Here is a 21006-nt window from a genome sequence, read left to right on the forward strand (position 1 = left end):
TGGGAGTGAGGAGAGTGGGAGTGAGGAGAGTGGGAGAGAGGAGAGTGGGAGGTGAGGAGAGTGGGAGGTGAGGAGAGAGGAGAGTGGGAGTGAGGAGAGAGGAGAGTGGGCGTGAGGAGAGTGGGCGTGAGGAGAGAGGAGAGTGGGAGTGAGGAGAGTGGGATGTGAGGAGAGTGGGAGTGAGGAGAGTGGGAGTGAGGAGAGAGGAGAGTGGGAGTGAGGAGAGTGGGCGTGAGGAGAGAGGAGAGTGGGAGTGAGGAGAGAGGAGAGTGGGAGTGAGGAGAGTGGGCGTGAGGAGAGAGGAGAGTGGGAGTGAGGAGAGTGGGAGAGAGGAGAGTGGGAGTGAGGAGAGAGGAGAGTGGGAGGTGAGGAGAGTGGGAGGTGAGGAGAGAGGAGAGTGGGAGGTGAGGAGAGTGGGAGGTGAGGAGAGTGGGAGTGAGGAGAGTGGGAGTGAGGAGAGTGGGAGGTGAGGAGAGAGGAGAGTGGGAGTGAGGAGAGTGGGAGTGAGGAGAGTGGAGAGTGAGGAGAGAGGAGAGTGGGAGTGAGGAGAGTGGGAGGTGAGGAGAGTGGGAGAGAGGAGAGTGGGCGTGAGGAGAGTGGGAGGTGAGGAGAGTGGGAGAGAGGAGAGTGTGAAGATGCTGTTGGTCTCTTGTCAGGTGATGGAGGGGGAGGTGAGGAGAGTGGGAGTGAGGAGAGAGGAGAGTGTGAAGATGCTGTTGGTCTCTTGTCAGGTGATGGAGGGGGAGGTGAGGAGAGTGGGAGAGAGGAGAGTGTGAAGATGCTGTTGGTCTCTTGTCAGGTGATGGAGGGGGAGGTGAGGAGAGGGGGAGAGAGGAGAGTGTGAAGATGCTGTTGGTCTCTTGTCAGGTGATGGAGGGGGAGGTGAGGAGAGGGGGAGGTGAGGAGAGAGTGAAGATGCTGTTGGTCTCTTGTCAGGTGATGGAGGGGGAGGTGACGGCAGCAGTGGCAGTGAGGAGAGTGGGAGCGACGGAGGAGTGCCCACCATCCCTCTGCCCCCCCCGGCCCTCCAGACCACCTACGACGTGCTGCGGGGGCTGGCCATCGTGGGCAGCAGCGCTGGGGAGGAGGACCAGCTCGTCTCTCTGCTCGGACACACCCAGGTAGGTACAGGCAACACATACGAGATATATTCAGAAATACACCAGATGTATGAGACAGAGACATAAAAACAATATAGGCATGCTTATGGATATTATATAGTTATGATATTGTCAGATGTGTATAATTCACCTACTCACAACAATAGTACAGATTCTACTTACCCAGTGGGCACCTGGTGCCGGATGAAAAATGGCCAAAATATCACATGACATTTTGATTGTATCTTCCAGATGGGGGACCGTGTGGGTCCTGTGGGCACCGGAGAGGGCAGCTGCTCCCCGGGGGCCTCAGGGGGGCCCCAGAGACTCCGAGACCGCCAAGAGGCTCTGGTCAGTACTGCGACTAGATCACTGCCACTGTGATGGCGGCAACAACCACATGTTCAGTTCAGTTCAGTTCAGAGTTTTTATTTGCCACATGGAATCATACAATCAGAGTTTCTTCATTACACAATCATAAATAACATTCCATGGACAAAAGGAGCAGGAAGAAGAATAAATCTTATAGTTACCTGCCCCTTATTCTTAAACTAAACAAGTATTTACTTAATGGTCGGCGTACAACCTAATTTACACAAATAATAATTTATACCATTATACAAGAAACTCACAATCCACAGTTAAACAAGAAAAAAATTAAATAATAATAATAATAATAAAGAATAAAAGAGAGAAAAAAAAGAAAAGAAAAGATCTCACTATTCAGATCACATTTGATTTTCATACCGACTAAAATATTTTTTTTTATAATTTTTTTTGAATTGATAAACACTATTACATCCCTTAAGCTCGCTATGGAGAGAATTCCACAACTTTACACCAATAACTGAAGGACACATCTGTGTGGTACGTGCAAACTGATGTTTAAAGTTGTATTTTCTCCTACTAAACTCACTTTCTAAATGAAAAACATTTTGTAGTTTTTCTGGCAGTGTATTATTTCTTGCCCTAAACATAATTAACATTGTTTGAAACTTAACCATGTCTTCAAGTTTAATTATTCTAGATTTAATAAATAATATATTTGTGTGTTCTCGATAACTCACTTTATGTGTGATTCTTATGGCCCTCTTCTGTAGTATATATAATGGTTTTATATTGGTCCCATAAGTATTCCCCCACACTTCAACACAATAACTGATATAAGGTGAGATGAGTGAACAGTAGAGTGTTCTCATTGCCTCATACTCTAACACATCCTTTACTTTATTCATAACAAAAATACTCTTGGACATCTTTTTTTTAACAAACAAGTAATTAAATGTCACGAAATGTAGTGATTTTTGTAAAATGATAATTTGCTGCACGTTAGGGCTGTCACCTTTTCCTAAAATACAGTTTGAATGAATTCAAAGTGGTAATTTGTTCGAATTTGTTTGAATTATAGAACTTTTATGTAATCGGAATCCTCTATTTAAAACAATTATTGTCGTCGGTTTGGATAGTTGGGCACCAGGGGGTGAGACCATGCTGGGCACCAGGGGGTGAGACCAGGCTGCTGGGCACCAGGGAGTGAGACCAGGCTGCTGGGCACCAGGGGGTGAGACCAGGCTGGGCACCAGGGGGTGAGACCAGGCTGGGCACCAGGGAGTGAGACCATGCTGGGCACCAGGGGGTGAGACCATGCTGGGCACCAGGGAGTGAGACCATGCTGCTGGGCACCAGGGAGTGAGACCAGGCTGGGCACCAGGGAGTGAGACCAGGCTGGGCACCAGGGAGTGAGACCAGGCTGGGCACCAGGGGGTGAGACCAGGCTGGGCACCAGGGAGTGAGACCAGGCTGGGCACCAGGGAGTGAGACCAGGCTGGGCACCAGGGGGTGAGACCATGCTGCTGGGCACCAGGGAGTGAGACCAGGCTGGGCACCAGGGGGTGAGACCATGCTGGGCACCAGGGAGTGAGACCAGGCTGGGCACCAGGGAGTGAGACCAGGCTGGGCACCAGGGAGTGAGACCAGGCTGGGCACCAGGGGGTGAGACCATGCTGGGCACCAGGGGGTGAGACCAGGCTGGGCACCAGGGAGTGAGACCATGCTGGGCACCAGGGGGTGAGACCAGGCTGGGCACCAGGGAGTGAGACCAGGCTGCTGGGCACCAGGGAGTGAGACCAGGCTGGGCACCAGGGAGTGAGACCAGGCTGCTGGGCACCAGGGGGTGAGACCAGGCTGGGCACCAGGGAGTGAGACCAGGCTGCTGGGCACCAGGGGGTGAGACCAGGCTGGGCACCAGGGAGTGAGACCATGCTGGGCACCAGGGAGTGAGACCAGGCTGCTGGGCACCAGGGGGTGAGACCATGCTGGGCACCAGGGGGTGAGACCAGGCTGGGCACCAGGGAGTGAGACCAGGCTGGGCACCAGGGGGTGAGACCAGGCTGGGCACCAGGGGGTGAGACCAGGCTGGGCACCAGGGAGTGAGACCAGGCTGGGCACCAGGGGGTGAGACCAGGCTGGGCACCAGGGAGAGAGACCAGGCTGCTGGGCACCAGGGGGTGAGACCAGGCTGGGCACCAGGGAGTGAGACCAGGCTGGGCACCAGGGAGTGAGACCAGGCTGGGCACCAGGGAGTGAGACCAGGCTGGGCACCAGGGAGTGAGACCAGGCTGGGCACCAGGGAGTGAGACCATGCTGGGCACCAGGGGGTGAGACCATGCTGGGCACCAGGGGGTGAGACCAGGCTGGGCACCAGGGGGTGAGACCAGGCTGCTGGGCACCAGGGAGTGAGACCAGGCTGGGCACCAGGGAGTGAGACCATGCTGGGCACCAGGGGGTGAGACCATGCTGGGCACCAGGGGGTGAGACCAGGCTGGGCACCAGGGAGTGAGACCATGCTGGGCACCAGGGGGTGAGACCAGGCTGGGCACCAGGGAGTGAGACCAGGCTGGGCACCAGGGAGTGAGACCAGGCTGGGCACCAGGGGGTGAGACCATGCTGCTGGGCACCAGGGAGTGAGACCAGGCTGCTGGGCACCAGGGAGTGAGACCATGCTGGGCACCAGGGAGTGAGACCAGGCTGGGCACCAGGGAGTGAGACCATGCTGCTGGGCACCAGGGAGTGAGACCATGCTGGGCACCAGGGAGTGAGACCAGGCTGGGCACCAGGGAGTGAGACCATGCTGCTGGGCACCAGGGAGTGAGACCAGGCTGGGCACCAGGGAGTGAGACCAGGCTGGGCACCAGGGAGTGAGACCAGGCTGGGCACCAGGGAGTGAGACCAGGCTGGGCACCAGGGGGTGAGACCATGCTGGGCACCAGGGAGTGAGACCATGCTGCTGGGCACCAGGGGGTGAGACCAGGCTGGGCACCAGGGAGTGAGACCAGGCTGGGCACCAGGGGGTGAGACCATGCTGCTGGGCACCAGGGAGTGAGACCATGCTGCTGGGCACCAGGGAGTGAGACCATGCTGGGCACCAGGGAGTGAGACCATGCTGGGCACCAGGGGGTGAGACCAGGCTGGGCACCAGGGAGTGAGACCAGGCTGCTGGGCACCAGGGGGTGAGACCAGGCTGGGCACCAGGGAGTGAGACCAGGCTGGGCACCAGGGGGTGAGACCATGCTGCTGGGCACCAGGGAGTGAGACCAGGCTGCTGGGCACCAGGGGGTGAGACCAGGCTGGGCACCAGGGAGTGAGACCATGCTGGGCACCAGGGAGTGAGACCATGCTGCTGGGCACCAGGGAGTGAGACCAGGCTGGGCACCAGGGGGTGAGACCATGCTGGGCACCAGGGGGTGAGACCATGCTGCTGGGCACCAGGGGGTGAGACCAGGCTGGGCACCAGGGAGTGAGACCATGCTGGGCACCAGGGAGTGAGACCAGGCTGGGCACCAGGGAGTGAGACCAGGCTGGGCACCAGGGAGTGAGACCATGCTGGGCACCAGGGGGTGAGACCATGCTGCTGGGCACCAGGGGGTGAGACCAGGCTGGGCACCAGGGAGTGAGACCAGGCTGGGCACCAGGGGGTGAGACCAGGCTGGGCACCAGGGAGTGAGACCAGGCTGGGCACCAGGGAGTGAGACCAGGCTGGGCACCAGGGAGTGAGACCAGGCTGGGCACCAGGGAGTGAGACCATGCTGCTGGGCACCAGGGGGTGAGACCAGGCTGGGCACCAGGGAGTGAGACCAGGCTGGGCACCAGGGGGTGAGACCATGCTGGGCACCAGGGAGTGAGACCAGGCTGGGCACCAGGGAGTGAGACCATGCTGGGCACCAGGGAGTGAGACCAGGCTGGGCACCAGGGAGTGAGACCATGCTGCTGGGCACCAGGGGGTGAGACCAGGCTGGGCACCAGGGAGTGAGACCAGGCTGGGCACCAGGGAGTGAGACCATGCTGCTGGGCACCAGGGGGTGAGACCAGGCTGGGCACCAGGGAGTGAGACCAGGCTGGGCACCAGGGAGTGAGACCAGGCCACTTATATTTACAGTCTACGGAACACACTAATTTATTTAGTTTAACGTCACAATTTACTCACTTCTTTCTTCATTTTGGAGGCGAACATGACGCGAGCTTCATTCACAAGCGAAACCAATCCCAGTGTGACGGTGTCGTCCTGAGGGTTCACTATGTCCTCGTCTCCCAGGTCCTGGTGTCGTCCTGAGGGTTCATTATGTCCTCGTCTCCCAGGTCCTGGTGTCGTCCTGAGGGTTCATTATGTCCTCGTCTCCCAGGTCCAGGTGTCGTCCTGAGGGTTCACTATGTCCTCGTCTCCCAGGTCCAGGTGTCGTCCTGAGGGTTCACTATGTCCTCGTCTCCCAGGTCCAGGTGTCGTCCTGAGGGTTCACTATGTCCTCGTCTCCCAGGTCCAGGTGTCGTCCTGAGGGTTCATTATGTCCTCGTCTCCCAGGTCCTGGTGTCGTCCTGAGGGTTCATTATGTCCTCGTCTCCCAGGTCCAGGTGTCGTCCTGAGGGTTCATTATGTCCTCGTCTCCCAGGTCCAGGTGTCGTCCTGAGGGTTCATTATGTCCTCGTCTCCCAGGTCCTGGTGTCGTCCTGAGGGTTCACTATGTCCTCGTCTCCCAGGTCCTGGTGTCGTCCTGAGGGTTCATTATGTCCTCGTCTCCCAGGTCCAGGTGTCGTCCTGAGGGTTCATTATGTCCTCGTCTCCCAGGTCCAGCTTCCTGCTTCAGTCGTCGCTACAAAGTGCTTTACAGCCACTAGTCGTCGTTCGAAAGATCAACGGGGATCGACGGATGCTAATAATATACTTGCTCGCTATGTTGCGTTGATGTTGAGATTTTCAGCAACATGGCTTGGCTCTCTAGTTTATAATGGCATTATAAATGTCATTTTTCAGTCTCTAGCATTGTATTATAGTAATAGGAGTTCGTATCAATGTGTTTTAGGGTCTAAATACCATATTGGCGAATTGCTCTGTTTCAGCCCACCCCCTCTGTGCCTCTAGTAAATCGGGTCATTTTGATTTGAAGTCCCTGAGCACGTCACTGGGCGCTGTGGATAGACACAGTGATGCGATTGGCTCTGTGGTTGGAGCTAATGCCCGCCCCCATTCTACCTAGACTAGACAGCGAGTGGGGCTGCGGGGCCGAGAGGAAGAGAGAGCCGAGAGGGAGCCGAGAGAAAGGAAGAGAGAAGGAGGGAGGGAGAGAGAGGGGGCACTTGGGGGGGGGGTACCTGCCGGCCGCGCGCCACACGGGAGATTGAAAGAAAGAAAAGAAAAAAGTTGCCTCGTCTCATCAGCGAGAGCCGAGTGGGAGAGAAAGGAGAGAAAGGAAGAGAGAAGGAGGGAGGGAGAGAGAGGGGGCACTTGGGGGGGGGGGGGGGGGGGACCTGCCGCACGGAGGTCCGCGCGACACACACCTCCGAACGGGAGAGTGATAGAAAGAAAAAAAGGAAGAGAGAGGGAGGGGCTTCTCTCTCTCTCTCTCCTCTCTCTCTCTCTCTCATGGTATAAATTATTATTTGTGTAAATAAGGTTATACGCCGACCATTAAGAAAATACATGTTAGTTTAGGAATAAGGGGCAGGTAACTATATAACTATAAGATTTATTCTTCTTCCTGCTCCTTTTGTCCATGGAATGACTATTTATGATTTTCTAATGAAGAAACTATGATTGTATTATTCCATGTGGCAAATAAAAACTCTGAACTGAACTGAACTCTCTCTCTCTTCCCCCCCCCTCCCTCCCTCCCTCTACCAGTGCAGACTGTGGTCTGACTGTCACTCAAAGTGCTTTTGGGCGGAGCCAGGCCATAACAGCCTGATTTCTTAAGGCTGAAAAATGATGGTTTCGAGTACTTGATTAGAAATATAAAACAATGAATCTTTTTGAAAAAAAAATTACAAATGTCTTCAATAGACTAACAGGAATTGTGTAAAGTTGCCCAAATAGTGCTAGGAATAGCAGTGCATAGCCCCTTTAAGACAAAGGTTCCTTGGTTTGTGTTTTACAGAATACATGGAAAGCAAAGTTATATTTGTCTCCTTTTTTTCTTTTTTGTGTCTGATCTGAAAAATGATCCCATCTGACTCCAAACTGTGGTCCGAACCGTGAGGTTTGTAAGCCGTTGCACCCCTAGTGGCAGTCTTCCATAGTGCAGACTGTGTCTCTGATTGTGACTGTGTGCCCAGGATGCCATGGACAGCACGGAGTCTGGCCCCACGGCGGAGCTCAACTCTCTGTACCTGCGGAGGCCTCCGACCACCCACCTCCCCCAGGACACCCAGGGCAGCTTCCACCTCTCCCAGGTACAACACCACACAAGGGAAGGGAACAGCTTGATTATCAAAAATATAATACAAATCTTTAAATATTATTAAAATGTTGACATCATTTGAAGATTTTCTTTTGAACTGTTTATTTATTTTTCCTTTTTCATTTCTTATATTTTAGGGTAATAGGGAGGTGTAGTCTGACGTCACTTTAGTCTCCAGTCCACCCGTATAGGGATTTATCATTGGGAAAATGTATCGGCTATTGTAACAACATTGGCAAGATTTCCATTTTGGCACAAAACGAGTTCCCTTCTATCACTAACATTATTGTATAAGCATTTTTGGTTGAAATAAAATTATACGTAATTATTTTACGATTAATTGCGAATTGTTTCATGTTGAGCTATATAGATTGTGGATGAATACACCATGCCAATGTTCATGCTTTATTTGTTTTAAACGAGACAATTTAGAAATGTGTCCATTGGAGGCGGTCAGGTGGCGTAGCGGAGATTGTGTTCGTCACCAACCCCGGAGACGCTGGATTCGCCTGTTCGAATGTATTAGAGGGTGGGAGAAGCTGGCGGGGTGGGTCCGGGTCGTTGTAAACAGCGACTCCTACAGTTCGGTCGGGGCGCCTGCTAAGCGCGGATAGGATCTAAGGGCGGTAGTGTGATCCTTCCACACGTTACACCCTCTCAGTGAGAGTCCGCGCTGCCAGGTGAAAAGAAGCGGTTGATTGGCTAGACGTGTGTCGGAGGAAGCACGTGATAGCCTTTACTCTCCCAGATGATCTGACTGTGGGAGGTAAGTGCGCAGCGACCAGGAAGGGGATTGGGAATTGGCATAACGACTAACATTGGGATGGGAGAAAATCTGAGGAAAAAGGTTGGTGACAAGTTCGAATCACTTCATTTTTTTTTTTTTTTTTACGTTTAATTAATTTATCATCTCTCGCTATAAACGTGCATTCTTTCACCGGTTAAGTTTAGGCATTCTTTCGGAGTTGGTTAAGGTTGGGGTTAAGTTTAGGCATTATTTCTGAGTTGGTTAAGGTTAGGGTTAAGTTTAGGCATTCTTTCGGAGTTGGTTAAGTTTAGGCATTGTTTCGGAGTTGGTTAAGGTTAGAGTTTGTCGCAGAGCATGGCAATAGAATGCCTGTCTGTCTTTCTTGACGCGGAGGCAGCAGCCTATTTCCGCTCTGCTGCGCGCCGCGGTCACATGGGCGTCGTGGCCAATCAGAGAAACGCAGAAGGACTCTTGGGCTGCCTTTAATATAGAGGCGGACCGGCCTCCCTATAGACCAGGAAGTAACCACTACACCTCCCTATAGACCAGGAAGTAACCACTACACCTCCCTATAGACCAGGAAGTAACCACTACACCTCCCTATAGACCAGGAAGTAACCACTACACCTCCCTATAGACCAGGACGTAACCACTACACCTCCCTATAGACCAGGAAGTAACCACTACACCTCCCTATAGACCAGGAAGTAACCACTACACCTCCCTATAGACCAGGAAGTAACCACTACACCTCCCTGTAGACCAGGAAGTAACCACTACACCTCCCTATAGACCAGGAAGTAACCACTACACCCCCCTATAGACCAGGAAGTAACCACTACACCTCCCTATAGACCAGGAAGTAACCACTACACCTCCCTATAGACCAGGAAGTAACCACTACACCTCCCTATAGACCCTAGGTTACTTCCTGGTCTATAGGGAGGTGTGAGTCTATACTTTCCATAGCCGCATTTCTGCAGGACGCTCTCTGATTGGCCACTGACTGACGCTCTCTGATTGGCCACTGACATGTTTGCCCAATCGCGTGACGAGCTGTGTCTTTGCCCATTTCCGCGTCGAACAGCCTGCAAACTACCTGGCGTTCTATCGCCATGCTCCAAGACAAACTCTAACCTTAACCAACTTCGAAAGAGTGCCTAAGCCTAACCAGTGTAGAAACTGACGTCGGCCAATCAGAGAGCGTCCTGCAGAAATGCGGCTACGGAAAGTATAGACTCACACCTCCCTATAGACCAGGAAGTAACCACTACACCTCCCTATAGACCAGGAAGTAACCACTACACCTCCCTATAGACCAGGAAGTAACCACTACACCTCCCTATAGACCAGGAAGTAACCACTACACCTCCCTATATCTTGAGGCTCCTATCTAGAGCAGGGGTTCTCAAACTTTTTTATACCACGACCCCATTTTATTTAGCAATTTTTTTGGCGACCCCACACTTAACACATTGACCGCCACAGCAGGGGGCGCTGATACCCCATTCATCGCCAGGTCTTTATTCAATGGAGATCGTTTTAGACTGTGACATTTGCAAGTGCTTAAAATATATCTTATATTATATCAATCGGTCTAATAACGCCGTCGACCCTCAGTGAGTTGCTTCTAGTCAACATGCCCGAGACAGATTGTTTTTTCATCCGTACATTTCCGTTTTATACCGTTTTTAATAGAGTATGATTTGGGTGTTTCTCAGTAATTCCAGGAAAAAGGCGAGAAAATGTCCTCGTCCATACATGAAATGACCATCGTAGCCAAAATATGTTGCCAGAACATGAAAAGAAAGTGAGCTTTGGCAGATACCCGCTTCTACTCTGAAAATCCGCCCTCACAGAGGTATGTTGATGCGAAGGGGACAAGCTTTCTCAGCGCAGCATTACACAACACTGGGTACTCGTTCCGGACTGATGTCCAGAACTTTGCGAGGGCCTGTCCAGTGAACTTGACTTTCAGTAGCTCGTCACACGAAAGATCATTGAGCGCCTCCTGCATTCTGTTCCTACAACAAGCCATCAAGCTGAGTAAATACCCCCAAATCTCCGCTGATTATCCTGGAGTGCCACTAACGGAGTTTCCAGCTCATTATCGGCACATTTCTCTGCCAATGTGTTGTTTTTGTCTGCAAGGAAAATCTGCGCTTCTTCTCCGAGTTAACAAAGGCGAGTACTCTGCCACCTCACCTCAGTGTGGTATAGCAGCTGGTTATGCGCAGAGCCCATTTCATCGCAGCCAACCAGCAACGCTTCTGACAACAAACCTATCTATTGCAATTTGCGAGTCCAGGTTACACACAAAAGACCAGACCCCCCTCCCGCGATTATAAATGTGCAGGGTGTAGTGAGATGTGTATTGGAATACGTGTGTCGGCCTCCATTGATGAAGGGGCGAGACGTGGCAAATACACACCGCTGCCGGGTGGAAGATTTGATATATATTTTTTTTGTTGCCAATGCGTGACCCCACTTTGGGTCGCAACCCGTAGTTTGAGAACCGCTGATCTAGAGTGTCTTCAAAACAGTTGTATTATTATCTTCCTTTATGAAGATCGTGATTTTAATGCATTGTAATAAGTTGAGTTTTTATTTTATCTGCGTTCCCACAGGTCATGATATTTCTGGCATTTATAGGGGATGCGAGGGGATGATGAAACTGATTGAAACGATTGTAGCCATGGTTTAATTTCATCAGATTATGGCCACCAGCTATTTTTCTATCCGTTTATGTTTTCTATAATGTTTCTCAGTGAAAACTCCTGACAACAACATGTATATTAGATCATGGAAATGACCTCCTTCCTACTAGGGATGGGCGTAGCTATGAGAAAAATCTAGCTTAAATTAAAAATTATGTTTTTTACATATTTGTTTCACATGTATGTGTAAGATTATAACTAGGGATGCACGATAATTATCGGGTCGATATCAGCAATTATGACATCATCCCAATAAAATTATTGATAGCTCCGATAATATATAATATATTTTTTTGTTAAAAAAATGCAGTGTGGGTGGATTGGGATGAAGGGCGTTTGTTTTTACTGTAGGGGCCTCCCGTTTTGCCAGAACTGTGGTACGACTGATGGCGTGTGGTTTAGGAACAGGGAGTTTTTCACAAATCCAGCGCTCCCTTTCTCATGCCTGGCTGTGACGTAGTCACGTAACTATCAGAAGCAGCGTGGATAGTAAACAAAGATGGCGTCAGTAGTGTGGGACTTTTTCAAAGTTTCAGAGGAAAACAGTTTGTTTGCTATTTGTAACAAATGTAATGCAGAAGTTCCACGAGGAGGGAAAAGGGCAACAAGCTATAACACATCCAACATAATAAAGTCACCTGCAACATCACCACCGCTACGATGGTGTGTTAAAAGCCTACGATGACGCGCAAGCAGCTAAAGCTGCTGCAAATCTAGCCCCTTTCGTGACTGTGATGCAACCCTTGGTTGAATACAGAGTCACTTATTGCTCCGTAGTAGCCAGGTTAATTTGCACCACCAAGCACTGCTTAAAAGCTAGCGGTGGGTCCAAAATATATCCGATATCAATTTCAAAGGTTCCCAGCGTTCCATTAGGGTTTCACACACACACGCGGCGCGGTTTGAAAGCTCGGCGTTGCTAATAAACATTTTAAATCATTTTTATAAACGAGTAAAAAAATCACTGAGCTAGCCTTTGCTAAAATGGCTGCTTCCGCATTTTACAGTAGGAGCGCTGTGATTGCTGGGCGCACCAGACACGTGACAAAGCAGCCAGCAATCACAGCACGTATAAATGCCAAGTAATAGTTGTTTCATGGATCAAGACCACAACAGTCTCCTCTCCTATAGCGTCAAATGTTTTATCTGCTGACAAAGCACAATACCTGTTGGTTTTTAGTTCACTCATTGTTCAGGGAAACACATTGTTAATGACATTGACGGATTGTGAATTTTGTGATTGACTCAAATTATATTTATTTGGAAAAATAAATAGTCACTTTATTTGAAGAGTCAAAACTGTTCTCTTGGCTTTGTTTTGTTCATAGTAGTAACGCTCATGTCATGATAAATCTGGTTAGGTCAAAACTACAGGAATATAAAAAAATAAATAAAAAATTATAATACAATAAATATATATATATTATCGGTATCGACCTTGAGGAGCAGAAAGTTATCTGTATCGATATCGGGGTAAAAAAATCAATATCGTGCACCCCTAATTATAACTGTTTGTTGGTTTCCTTAACACTTTGGCGACCAAAGTCCCGCGGCGATTTATAGTCCAGAGGACCGAGCTTTGTCAACAAACCGATGTACTTTCTAACAGCTATATATATACTTTATAGTATTATTAGAGAATTAGAGAATTGTCCATTCTCATTGTCACTTGAGTGCATAAACCGTGCCTTCATAATGGCTTAAAGAAAATAAAAATCCATCGGTTGGTTGTCATTTTATAGCGCCGTGAATATAAGGTTTATCGCAGTTTTCGCCTCGTCTTTTTTCTGGGGAGCTAGATAATAGGCTAAAGGCTAGTCACGTTATATCAAACGCCATTTCTGTTGTGTATATATACGAATGAAATAAAACAAACTGCGTAGCATCCGGACTATTACAGAGCATCTATGGATGAAATGGGGGCGGCGGGGGACGCCGATTACTATTATTGATTAGCAATACAGTGTGTTCAAGTAGCCATTTTCACTGATCGATCACGTTGCGTTTTAAAACAAGCTCCAATCCGGCTGTAATTTGGGTGAATAGTATCCTACCGTCAGCCCATGTGATCGCCGGCAGCATTTCGTCATAATACATCGGCATCTGTTAGATCGATATGTCCATTGGCTGATCATAAATCCCATTATTCCAGGCTGAAATCTGCGCTTCCAAACGTGATCAAAGATGGATGATGTTCGTTTGGGATCCAGGCTCAAATGAAACGCCCACAGACTGTAAACATTTTTCTCCCCCAATCGGCCTCAATGATACTGCAGTGGAGCGATGGCGCCCCTAAGAGGATCTGGCCGGTATTGCATGTTGCCGAAATCAAATATGCGGGTAGGTCCCCAGAGTCGATCGGGGACGTTAATACGGTTATTAATATGGAATAAAACAATAACAACTTGCCACGAGTTAACTCGTGGCTCTGGTCCACAACGCATGGCACCGTAACATGTATAAACTCGTGGCTGGTCCTTAAAGTGTTAAACATATACGTGAATGAACCAAATTAAGTTTAAAAAAAAATTCCCTTTACGAGTAATACACGATCACTCTAGTATAGCATGCGATCAATCGATCTGATTTTGTCTTAAAAATGCCCATTCCCTACTTCCTACATGCATTCTCTAAGGTGGTGCTCCCAGACTGTGGCTATGATGATGATGATGATGATGATGATGATGACGAGGATGTGGATGAGTCTGACGGCCCCAGGCCCTTCCTGGGCTTGAGGGGGGGCCCGTGTGGTGACGCCACGGTGGCCCAGCCCTCGGGCAGCAACAGTGAGGAGGACAACAACCTGCTCTCCACCTCCCTGGAAGACAAGTACTTCTCCCAGAGCTTCCACCAGGAGCAGGAGCACTCTGACGATAGCTGGAACTACCGTCCGGACAACCTGGAGCTTGAGTTCCAACAAGGTTCCTTCCTCATACTGCATGTTTATATATTAGTGTTTCACTCTTCGATAGGTGTATTCAACTTAAAAATGTGTCTGATATATAACCGTCTCTACTAGTTGTAGTTAATGAGTGACTGGACCTGGTGCCAGGGCAGGACCGCTCTGTACACATACCCCACACAAGATACCTTCATTACAGTTTGCTACAACTTGGGCTGAACATTAATTAAAATGTTTCATTCATCGCGGTCCTCCGTACATCCGGCCCGTTCCGTAGAGCTCTCCACCGCTGCGTCCTTCCTCAGTACGTCCACGTATGTTGGTGTGGGACGTCCTCTTGGTCGGGGCCCGTGTGTTGGCTCCCAGAGCACCAGCCCCGTGTGTTGTCTCCCAGAGCACTAGCCCCGTGTGTTGGCTCCCAGAGCACTAGCCCCGTGTGTTGGCTCCCAGAGCACCAGCCCCGTGTGTTGCCTCCCAGAGCACTAGCCCCGTGTGTTGCCTCCCAGAGCACTAGCCCCGTGTGTTGGCTCCCAGAGCACTAGCCCCGTGTGTTGCCTCCCAGAGCACTAGCCCCGTGTGTTGCCTCCAGAGCACTAGCCCTGTGTGTTGGCTCCCAGAGCACTAGCCCCGTGTGTTGGCTCCCAGAGCACTAGCCCCGTGTGTTGGCTCCCAGAGCACCAGCCCCATGTGTTGCCTCCAGAGCACTAGCCCTGTGTGTTGGCTCCCAGAGCACTAGCCCCGTGTGTTGGCTCCCAGAGCACTAGCCCCGTGTGTTGGCTCCCAGAGCACCAGCCCCATGTGTTGCCTCCCAGAGCACTAGCCCCGTGTGTTGGCTCCCAGAGCACCAGCCCCATGTGTTGCCTCCCAGAGCACTAGCCCCGTGTGTTGCCTCCCAGAGCACTAGCCCCGTGTGTTGGCTCCCAGAGCACTAGCCCCGTGTGTTGGCTCCCAGAGCACCAGCCCCATGTGTTGGCTCCCAGAGCACTAGCCCCGTGTGTTGGCTCCCAGAGCACTAGCCCCATGTGTTGGCTCCAGAGCACTAGCCCCATGTGTTGGCTCCAGAGCACCAGCCCCGTGTGTTGGCTCCCAGAGCACTAGCCCCATGTGTTGGCTCCAGAGCACCAGCCCCGTGTGTTGGCTCCCAGAGCACCAGCCCCGTGTGTTGGCTCCCAGAGCACTAGCCCCATGTGTTGGCTCCCAGAGCACCAGCCCCGTGTGTTGGCTCCCAGAGCACTAGCCCCATGTGTTGGCTCCCAGAGCACTAGCCCCATGTGTTGGCTCCCAGAGCACTAGCCCCATGTGTTGGCTCCCAGAGCACTAGCCCCGTGTGTTGGCTCCCAGAGCACTAGCCCCGTGTGTTGGCTCCCAGAGCACCAGCCCCGTGTGTTGGCTCCCAGAGCACTAGCCCCGTGTGTTGGCTCCCAGAGCACTAGCTTGGTGTGTTGGCTCCCAGAGCACTAGCTTGGTGTGTTGGCTCCCAGAGCACCAGCCCCGTGTGTTGCCTCCAGAGCACTAGCCCTGTGTGTTGGCTCCCAGAGCACTAGCCCCGTGTGTTGGCTCCCAGAGCACTAGCCCCATGTGTTGGCTCCCAGAGCACTAGCCCCATGTGTTGCCTCCCAGAGCACTAGCCCCATGTGTTGGCTCCCAGAGCACTAGCCCCATGTGTTGGCTCCCAGAGCACCAGCCCCGTGTGTTGGCTCCCAGAGCACCAGCCCCGTGTGTTGGCTCCAGAGCACTAGCCCTGTGTGTTGGCTCCCAGAGCACTAGCTTGGTGTGTTGGCTCCCAGAGCACTAGCCCCATGTGTTGGCTCCCAGAGCACTAGCCCCGTGTGTTGGCTCCCAGAGCACTAGCCCCGTGTGTTGGCTCCCAGAGCACTAGCCCCGTGTGTTGGCTCCCAGAGCACTAGCCCCGTGTGTTGGCTCCCAGAGCACTAGCTTGGTGTGTTGGCTCCCAGAGCACTAGCTTGGTGTGTTGGCTCCCAGAGCACTAGCTCCGTGTGTTGGCTCCCAGAGCACCAGCCCCGTGTGTTGCCTCCCAGAGCACCAGCTCCATGTGTTGCCTCCCAGAGCACTAGCCCCGTGTGTTGCCTCCCAGAGCACCAGCTCCATGTGTTGCCTCCCAGAGCACTAGCCCCGTGTGTTGCCTCCCAGAGCACCAGCCCCATGTGTTGGCTCCCAGAGCACTAGCCCCATGTGTTGCCTCCCAGAGCACCAGCCCCGTGTGTTGGCTCCCAGAGCACCAGCCCCGTGTGTTGGCTCCCAGAGCACTAGCCCCGTGTGTTGCCTCCCAGAGCACTAGGTTAGGCTCGCTAGCCGGAAGCTCCTGGCGTCGGTGGCAGTGACCTGCGAGTTTCATCCTCCTGGATGCCACCTCGTCACTCAGCCTCAGTAGTTCCCCGTACGCGTCTAGCTTTTCTCCAACGCGTCCGTGTTTCCGGGTTCCCGTTTTGCGCTCTGATTGGCCAGGTCGTGTGACATGTGCGCCAATCGTGGGACGGCAAGTTCTGCGCCTATTTCCGGGTCGAACAGCCTGCAAACTACCTATAACGCCTAGTTCATCACTGGTTAAGCTTAGGCGACTCTTTCGCATTTGGTTAAGGTTAGAGTTTGGAATCAGGGCTGGCGTTCTATCGCCCTGCTCTAAGACAAACTCTAACCTTAACCAACTTCGAAAGAGCGCCTAAGCTTGACCAGTGTAGAAACTTGCGGTCCCACGATTGGGCGTACATGTCACATGACCTGGCCAATCAGAGACGCGGAAACACGAACGCGTTGGAGAAAGGCTACAGGCTCCCCGTACAGATGCTTGTTCTGGTCGATGTTCAGCACCACACACCGCATCTGGTGGAGCATCCGTCCAAAGGATTCTGCAGGGCGGGCTTCAGGATCCATGATTTGCAGCCATAGAGGAGTACAGTACAGACTCCACGGTTGCTTGGAAGAAGCTAATTTTGATGCATCAAATTATCATTTCCTCTGATATCATGAATCCTATTGCAAATAATCGCAATTATAATTTTTTTTCAAATGGTCCAGCCTTAGGGCTAACGCTACGTTGCAGCGAGCTACTTAACTGAGGAAGAATAATGGGGAATGCAGGCCAGAGATCCGGCAGCAACAGCTCCAAGTTCAAGTGTTGCTTTGACACAACACTCCCTACTAGTGGCTGAAATAGAAAATAGCTTTTTAGTCAACACGACTCTGGACTTTTTTGGGGGCAATAACCTGCATATAAAAAAATAGGGGTGCACCGATATATATCTGTCGAATCGGTATCGTCCGATATCGTCCGACAAACATCTCACAAACTGTTGGCGCTGGTTAGACGAGGGCAGGCTATGTAACATACAGTACAGTTGGTTAGACGAGGGCAGGCTGTGTAACATACAGTACAGTTGGTTAGACGAGGGCAGGCTGTGTAACATACAGTACAGTTGGTTAGACGAGGGCAGGCTGTGTAACATACAGTACAGTTGGTTAGACGAGGGCAGGCTGTGTAACATACAGTACAGTTGGTTAGACGAGGGCAGGCTGTGTAACATACAGTACAGCTGGTTAGACGAGGGCAGGCTGTGTAACATACAGTACAGTTGGTTAGACGAGGGCAGGCTGTGTAACATACAGTACAGTTGGTTAGACGAGGGCAGGCTGTGTAACATACAGTACAGTTGGTTAGACGAGGGCAGGCTGTGTAACATACAGTACAGTTGGTTAGACGAGGGCAGGCTGTGTAACATACAGTACAGTTGGTTAGACGAGGGCAGGCTGTGTAACATACAGTACAGTTGGTTAGACGAGGGCAGGCTGTGTAACATACAGTACAGTTGGTTAGACGAGGGCAGGCTGTGTAACATACAGTACAGTTGGTTAGACGAGGGCAGGCTGTGTAACATACAGTACAGTTGGTTAGACGAGGGCAGGCTGTGTAACATACAGTACAGTTGGTTAGACGAGGGCAGGCTGTGTAACATACAGTACAGTTGGTTAGACTAGGGCAGGCTGTGTAACATACAGTACAGTTGGTTAGACTAGGGCAGGCTGTGTAACATACAGTACAGTTGGTTAGACTAGGGCAGGCTGTGTAACATACAGTACAGTTGGTTAGACTAGGGCAGGCTGTGTAACATACAGTACAGTTGGTTAGACTAGGGCAGGCTGTGTAACATACAGTACAGTTGGTTAGACGAGGGCAGGCTGTGTAACATACAGTACAGTTGGTTAGACGAGGGCAGGCTATGTAACATACAGTACAGTTGGTTAGACGAGGGCAGGCTGTGTAACATACAGTACAGTTGGTTAGACGAGGGCAGGCTGTGTAACATACAGTAAAGTTGGTTAGACGAGGGCAGGCTGTGTAACATACAGTACAGTTGGTTAGACGAGGGCAGGCTATGTAACATACAGTACAGTTGGTTAGACGAGGGCAGGCTGTGTAACATACAGTACAGTTGGTTAGACGAGGGCAGGCTGTGTAACATACAGTACAGTTGCAGTGCATTAGTGCATGGTTGGAGAGGACAAAAACAATAATGATTAATACATTTAAAATAGTTTATTGAAATGCGGGACACGTATTGAAATGCTGGACATGTTTCTTCTGTTGCGGCATGCGGGGTAGAGGGCTGAATTAATCCATTACGTCATATTGAAATACTGCACTATGGCACTAAACCACTGCTACCAGCCACAAGGCAAAGTTATGTTTATTGTAGGGATGCACCGAATGGGAAACTCTTGGCCGATACCGAAAATAGGAAACAGTTGGCCGAAAACCGAATGCCAAAAATGATTAATATAAATATATATATAATCATAATGCATAATTTAGGCACCTTTAGTTTATTTTGTTTATAAAGGACGGTGTGTACTGACAATCATTTGCATTAAACAAATGGATGGGTGCACTAGATTTAGCTAGAAACTAACATTTCCATCTATAGTCCTATGTACTGTAACGTTACATAGCATCTATAGTCCTATGTACTGTAACGTTACATAGCATCTATAGTCCTATGTACTGTAACGTTACATAGCATCTATAGTCCTATGTACTGTAACGTTACATAGCATCTATAGTCCTATGTACTGTAACGTTACATAGCATCTATAGTCCTATGTACTGTAACGTTACATAGCATCTATAGTCCTATGTACTGTAACGTTACATAGCATCTATAGTCCTATGTACTGTAACGTTACATAGCATCTATAGTCCTATGTACTGTAACGTTACATAGCATCTATAGTCCTATGTACTGTAACGTTACATAGCATCTATAGTCCTATGTACTGTAACGTTACATAGCATCTATAGTCCTATGTACTGTAACGTTACATAGCATCTATAGTCCTATGTACTGTAACGTTACATAGCATCTATAGTCCTATGTACTGTAACGTTACATAGCATCTATAGTCCTATGTACTGTAACGTTACATAGCATCTATAGTCCTATGTACTGTAACGTTACATAGCATCTATAGTCCTATGTACTGTAACGTTACATAGCATCTATAGTCCTATGTACTGTAACGTTACATAGCATCTATAGTCCTATGTACTGTAACGTTACATAGCATCTATAGTCCTATGTACTGTAACGTTACATAGCATCTATAGTCCTATGTACTGTAACGTTACATAGCATCTATAGTCCTATGTACTGTAACGTTACATAGCTATTTAATCACAATAGTGTCGCACGTGTTTTTGCGCGTCCAGTCCACGGAACGTTGACAGAATTTGCAAAACACCTTATCGCCGGAGGCATAAAAGTCATTAGGATACTGCTCTGCTCTGAATTCAGGGCTTATTGCGGAATTTCTTAGCTTCTTGACGATGTTAACATCAAAGCAGCCAGACGGCAGACGCTTGGACACCGCTGTGTTGTGTGTAACACGCTGTAGTGTCCCCGTCATGTTGTGTGTAACACGCTGTAGTGTCCCCGCCTCCCCGGTCATGTTGTGTGTAACACGCTGTAGTGTCCCCGCCTCCCCGGTCATGTTTGCTTTGCACCAAACGTTCCACCCAAAAACGGAATTTCAGTCCAGATTAGACCAAATTCTGCAATATTCCACGTTTTGCAGTTGATTCCATTTTTATTGGTCAATTCCGTGATGCCGTCCGCGATTCCGTGAACGCGGATTTCATATGGCTCTATGCCACGCCTAGAATAATAGTCAAGCACAGGGCTAAAACATTTTCTTAAACAATAATTATACTTTTTTGTTATATGAAAGAATGTTACAATAAAAGCTTTTCTATACATTTTTTCTGATTGATTGAACATTTTATTAACAGATTGCAGAATGGGTACAATACAGTACAGCTCAATACAACAACTGCTAAGAGGATGCAGACCAGAAAAAGACTTGTTTAGATCACGGTCCTCTATTTTCAATGAATCAAAACATTTAGAGACATACAAATATACAGTACTATGTAAGAGAGAGAGAACATCATAAAAATAGAAAACTATTTAAAAAAATATATATATTTTTTTTTCAAAACTTTTGTCGGGGCACAAATAACTAAATATTTTTCAGGGCACAAACAACTAAATATTGGTATTGGACGATTTTGTTATTTGAACAATCGGTATCGGTAGAGAATTTTCATATCTGTGCATCCAAAAAAATTTATAAATAATTAACAACCACATTACAAAAGTCCACTTTGATCCTTTAGTATCCCGCAAACGATTTAATCGTTTTTTTATGACCCATCACCAGTGCTTACCAGAAATGTGCTTGTCATTTCTCAGGAAATGACTCATTTGTTTTGGAAAATAAAACGCTAGTACTTGTATTT

At 49.7% G+C, this 21006-nt stretch overlaps 1 protein-coding gene across 1 annotated transcript in view; it reads left to right on the forward strand.

The window, feature by feature from the left end:
- Positions 1–21006, forward strand: part of cep192 (centrosomal protein 192) — a gene marked incomplete at its 5' end in the record, with an annotated part of 187767 nt that overhangs the window by 18607 nt on the left and 148154 nt on the right. The window contains 4 exons of the mRNA XM_084338489.1: positions 937–1121; positions 1353–1451; positions 7704–7820; positions 13929–14214. Coding sequence (XP_084194615.1) covers positions 937–1121; positions 1353–1451; positions 7704–7820; positions 13929–14214 — 687 coding nt within the window. The remainder of the gene's footprint in view (positions 1–936; positions 1122–1352; positions 1452–7703; positions 7821–13928; positions 14215–21006) is intronic.

This window comes from Notolepis coatsorum (genome assembly GCF_963971535.1).
Source record: "Notolepis coatsorum genome assembly, contig: SUPER_19_unloc_2, whole genome shotgun sequence".
NCBI classification, from domain to species: domain Eukaryota; kingdom Metazoa; phylum Chordata; class Actinopteri; order Aulopiformes; family Paralepididae; genus Notolepis; species Notolepis coatsorum.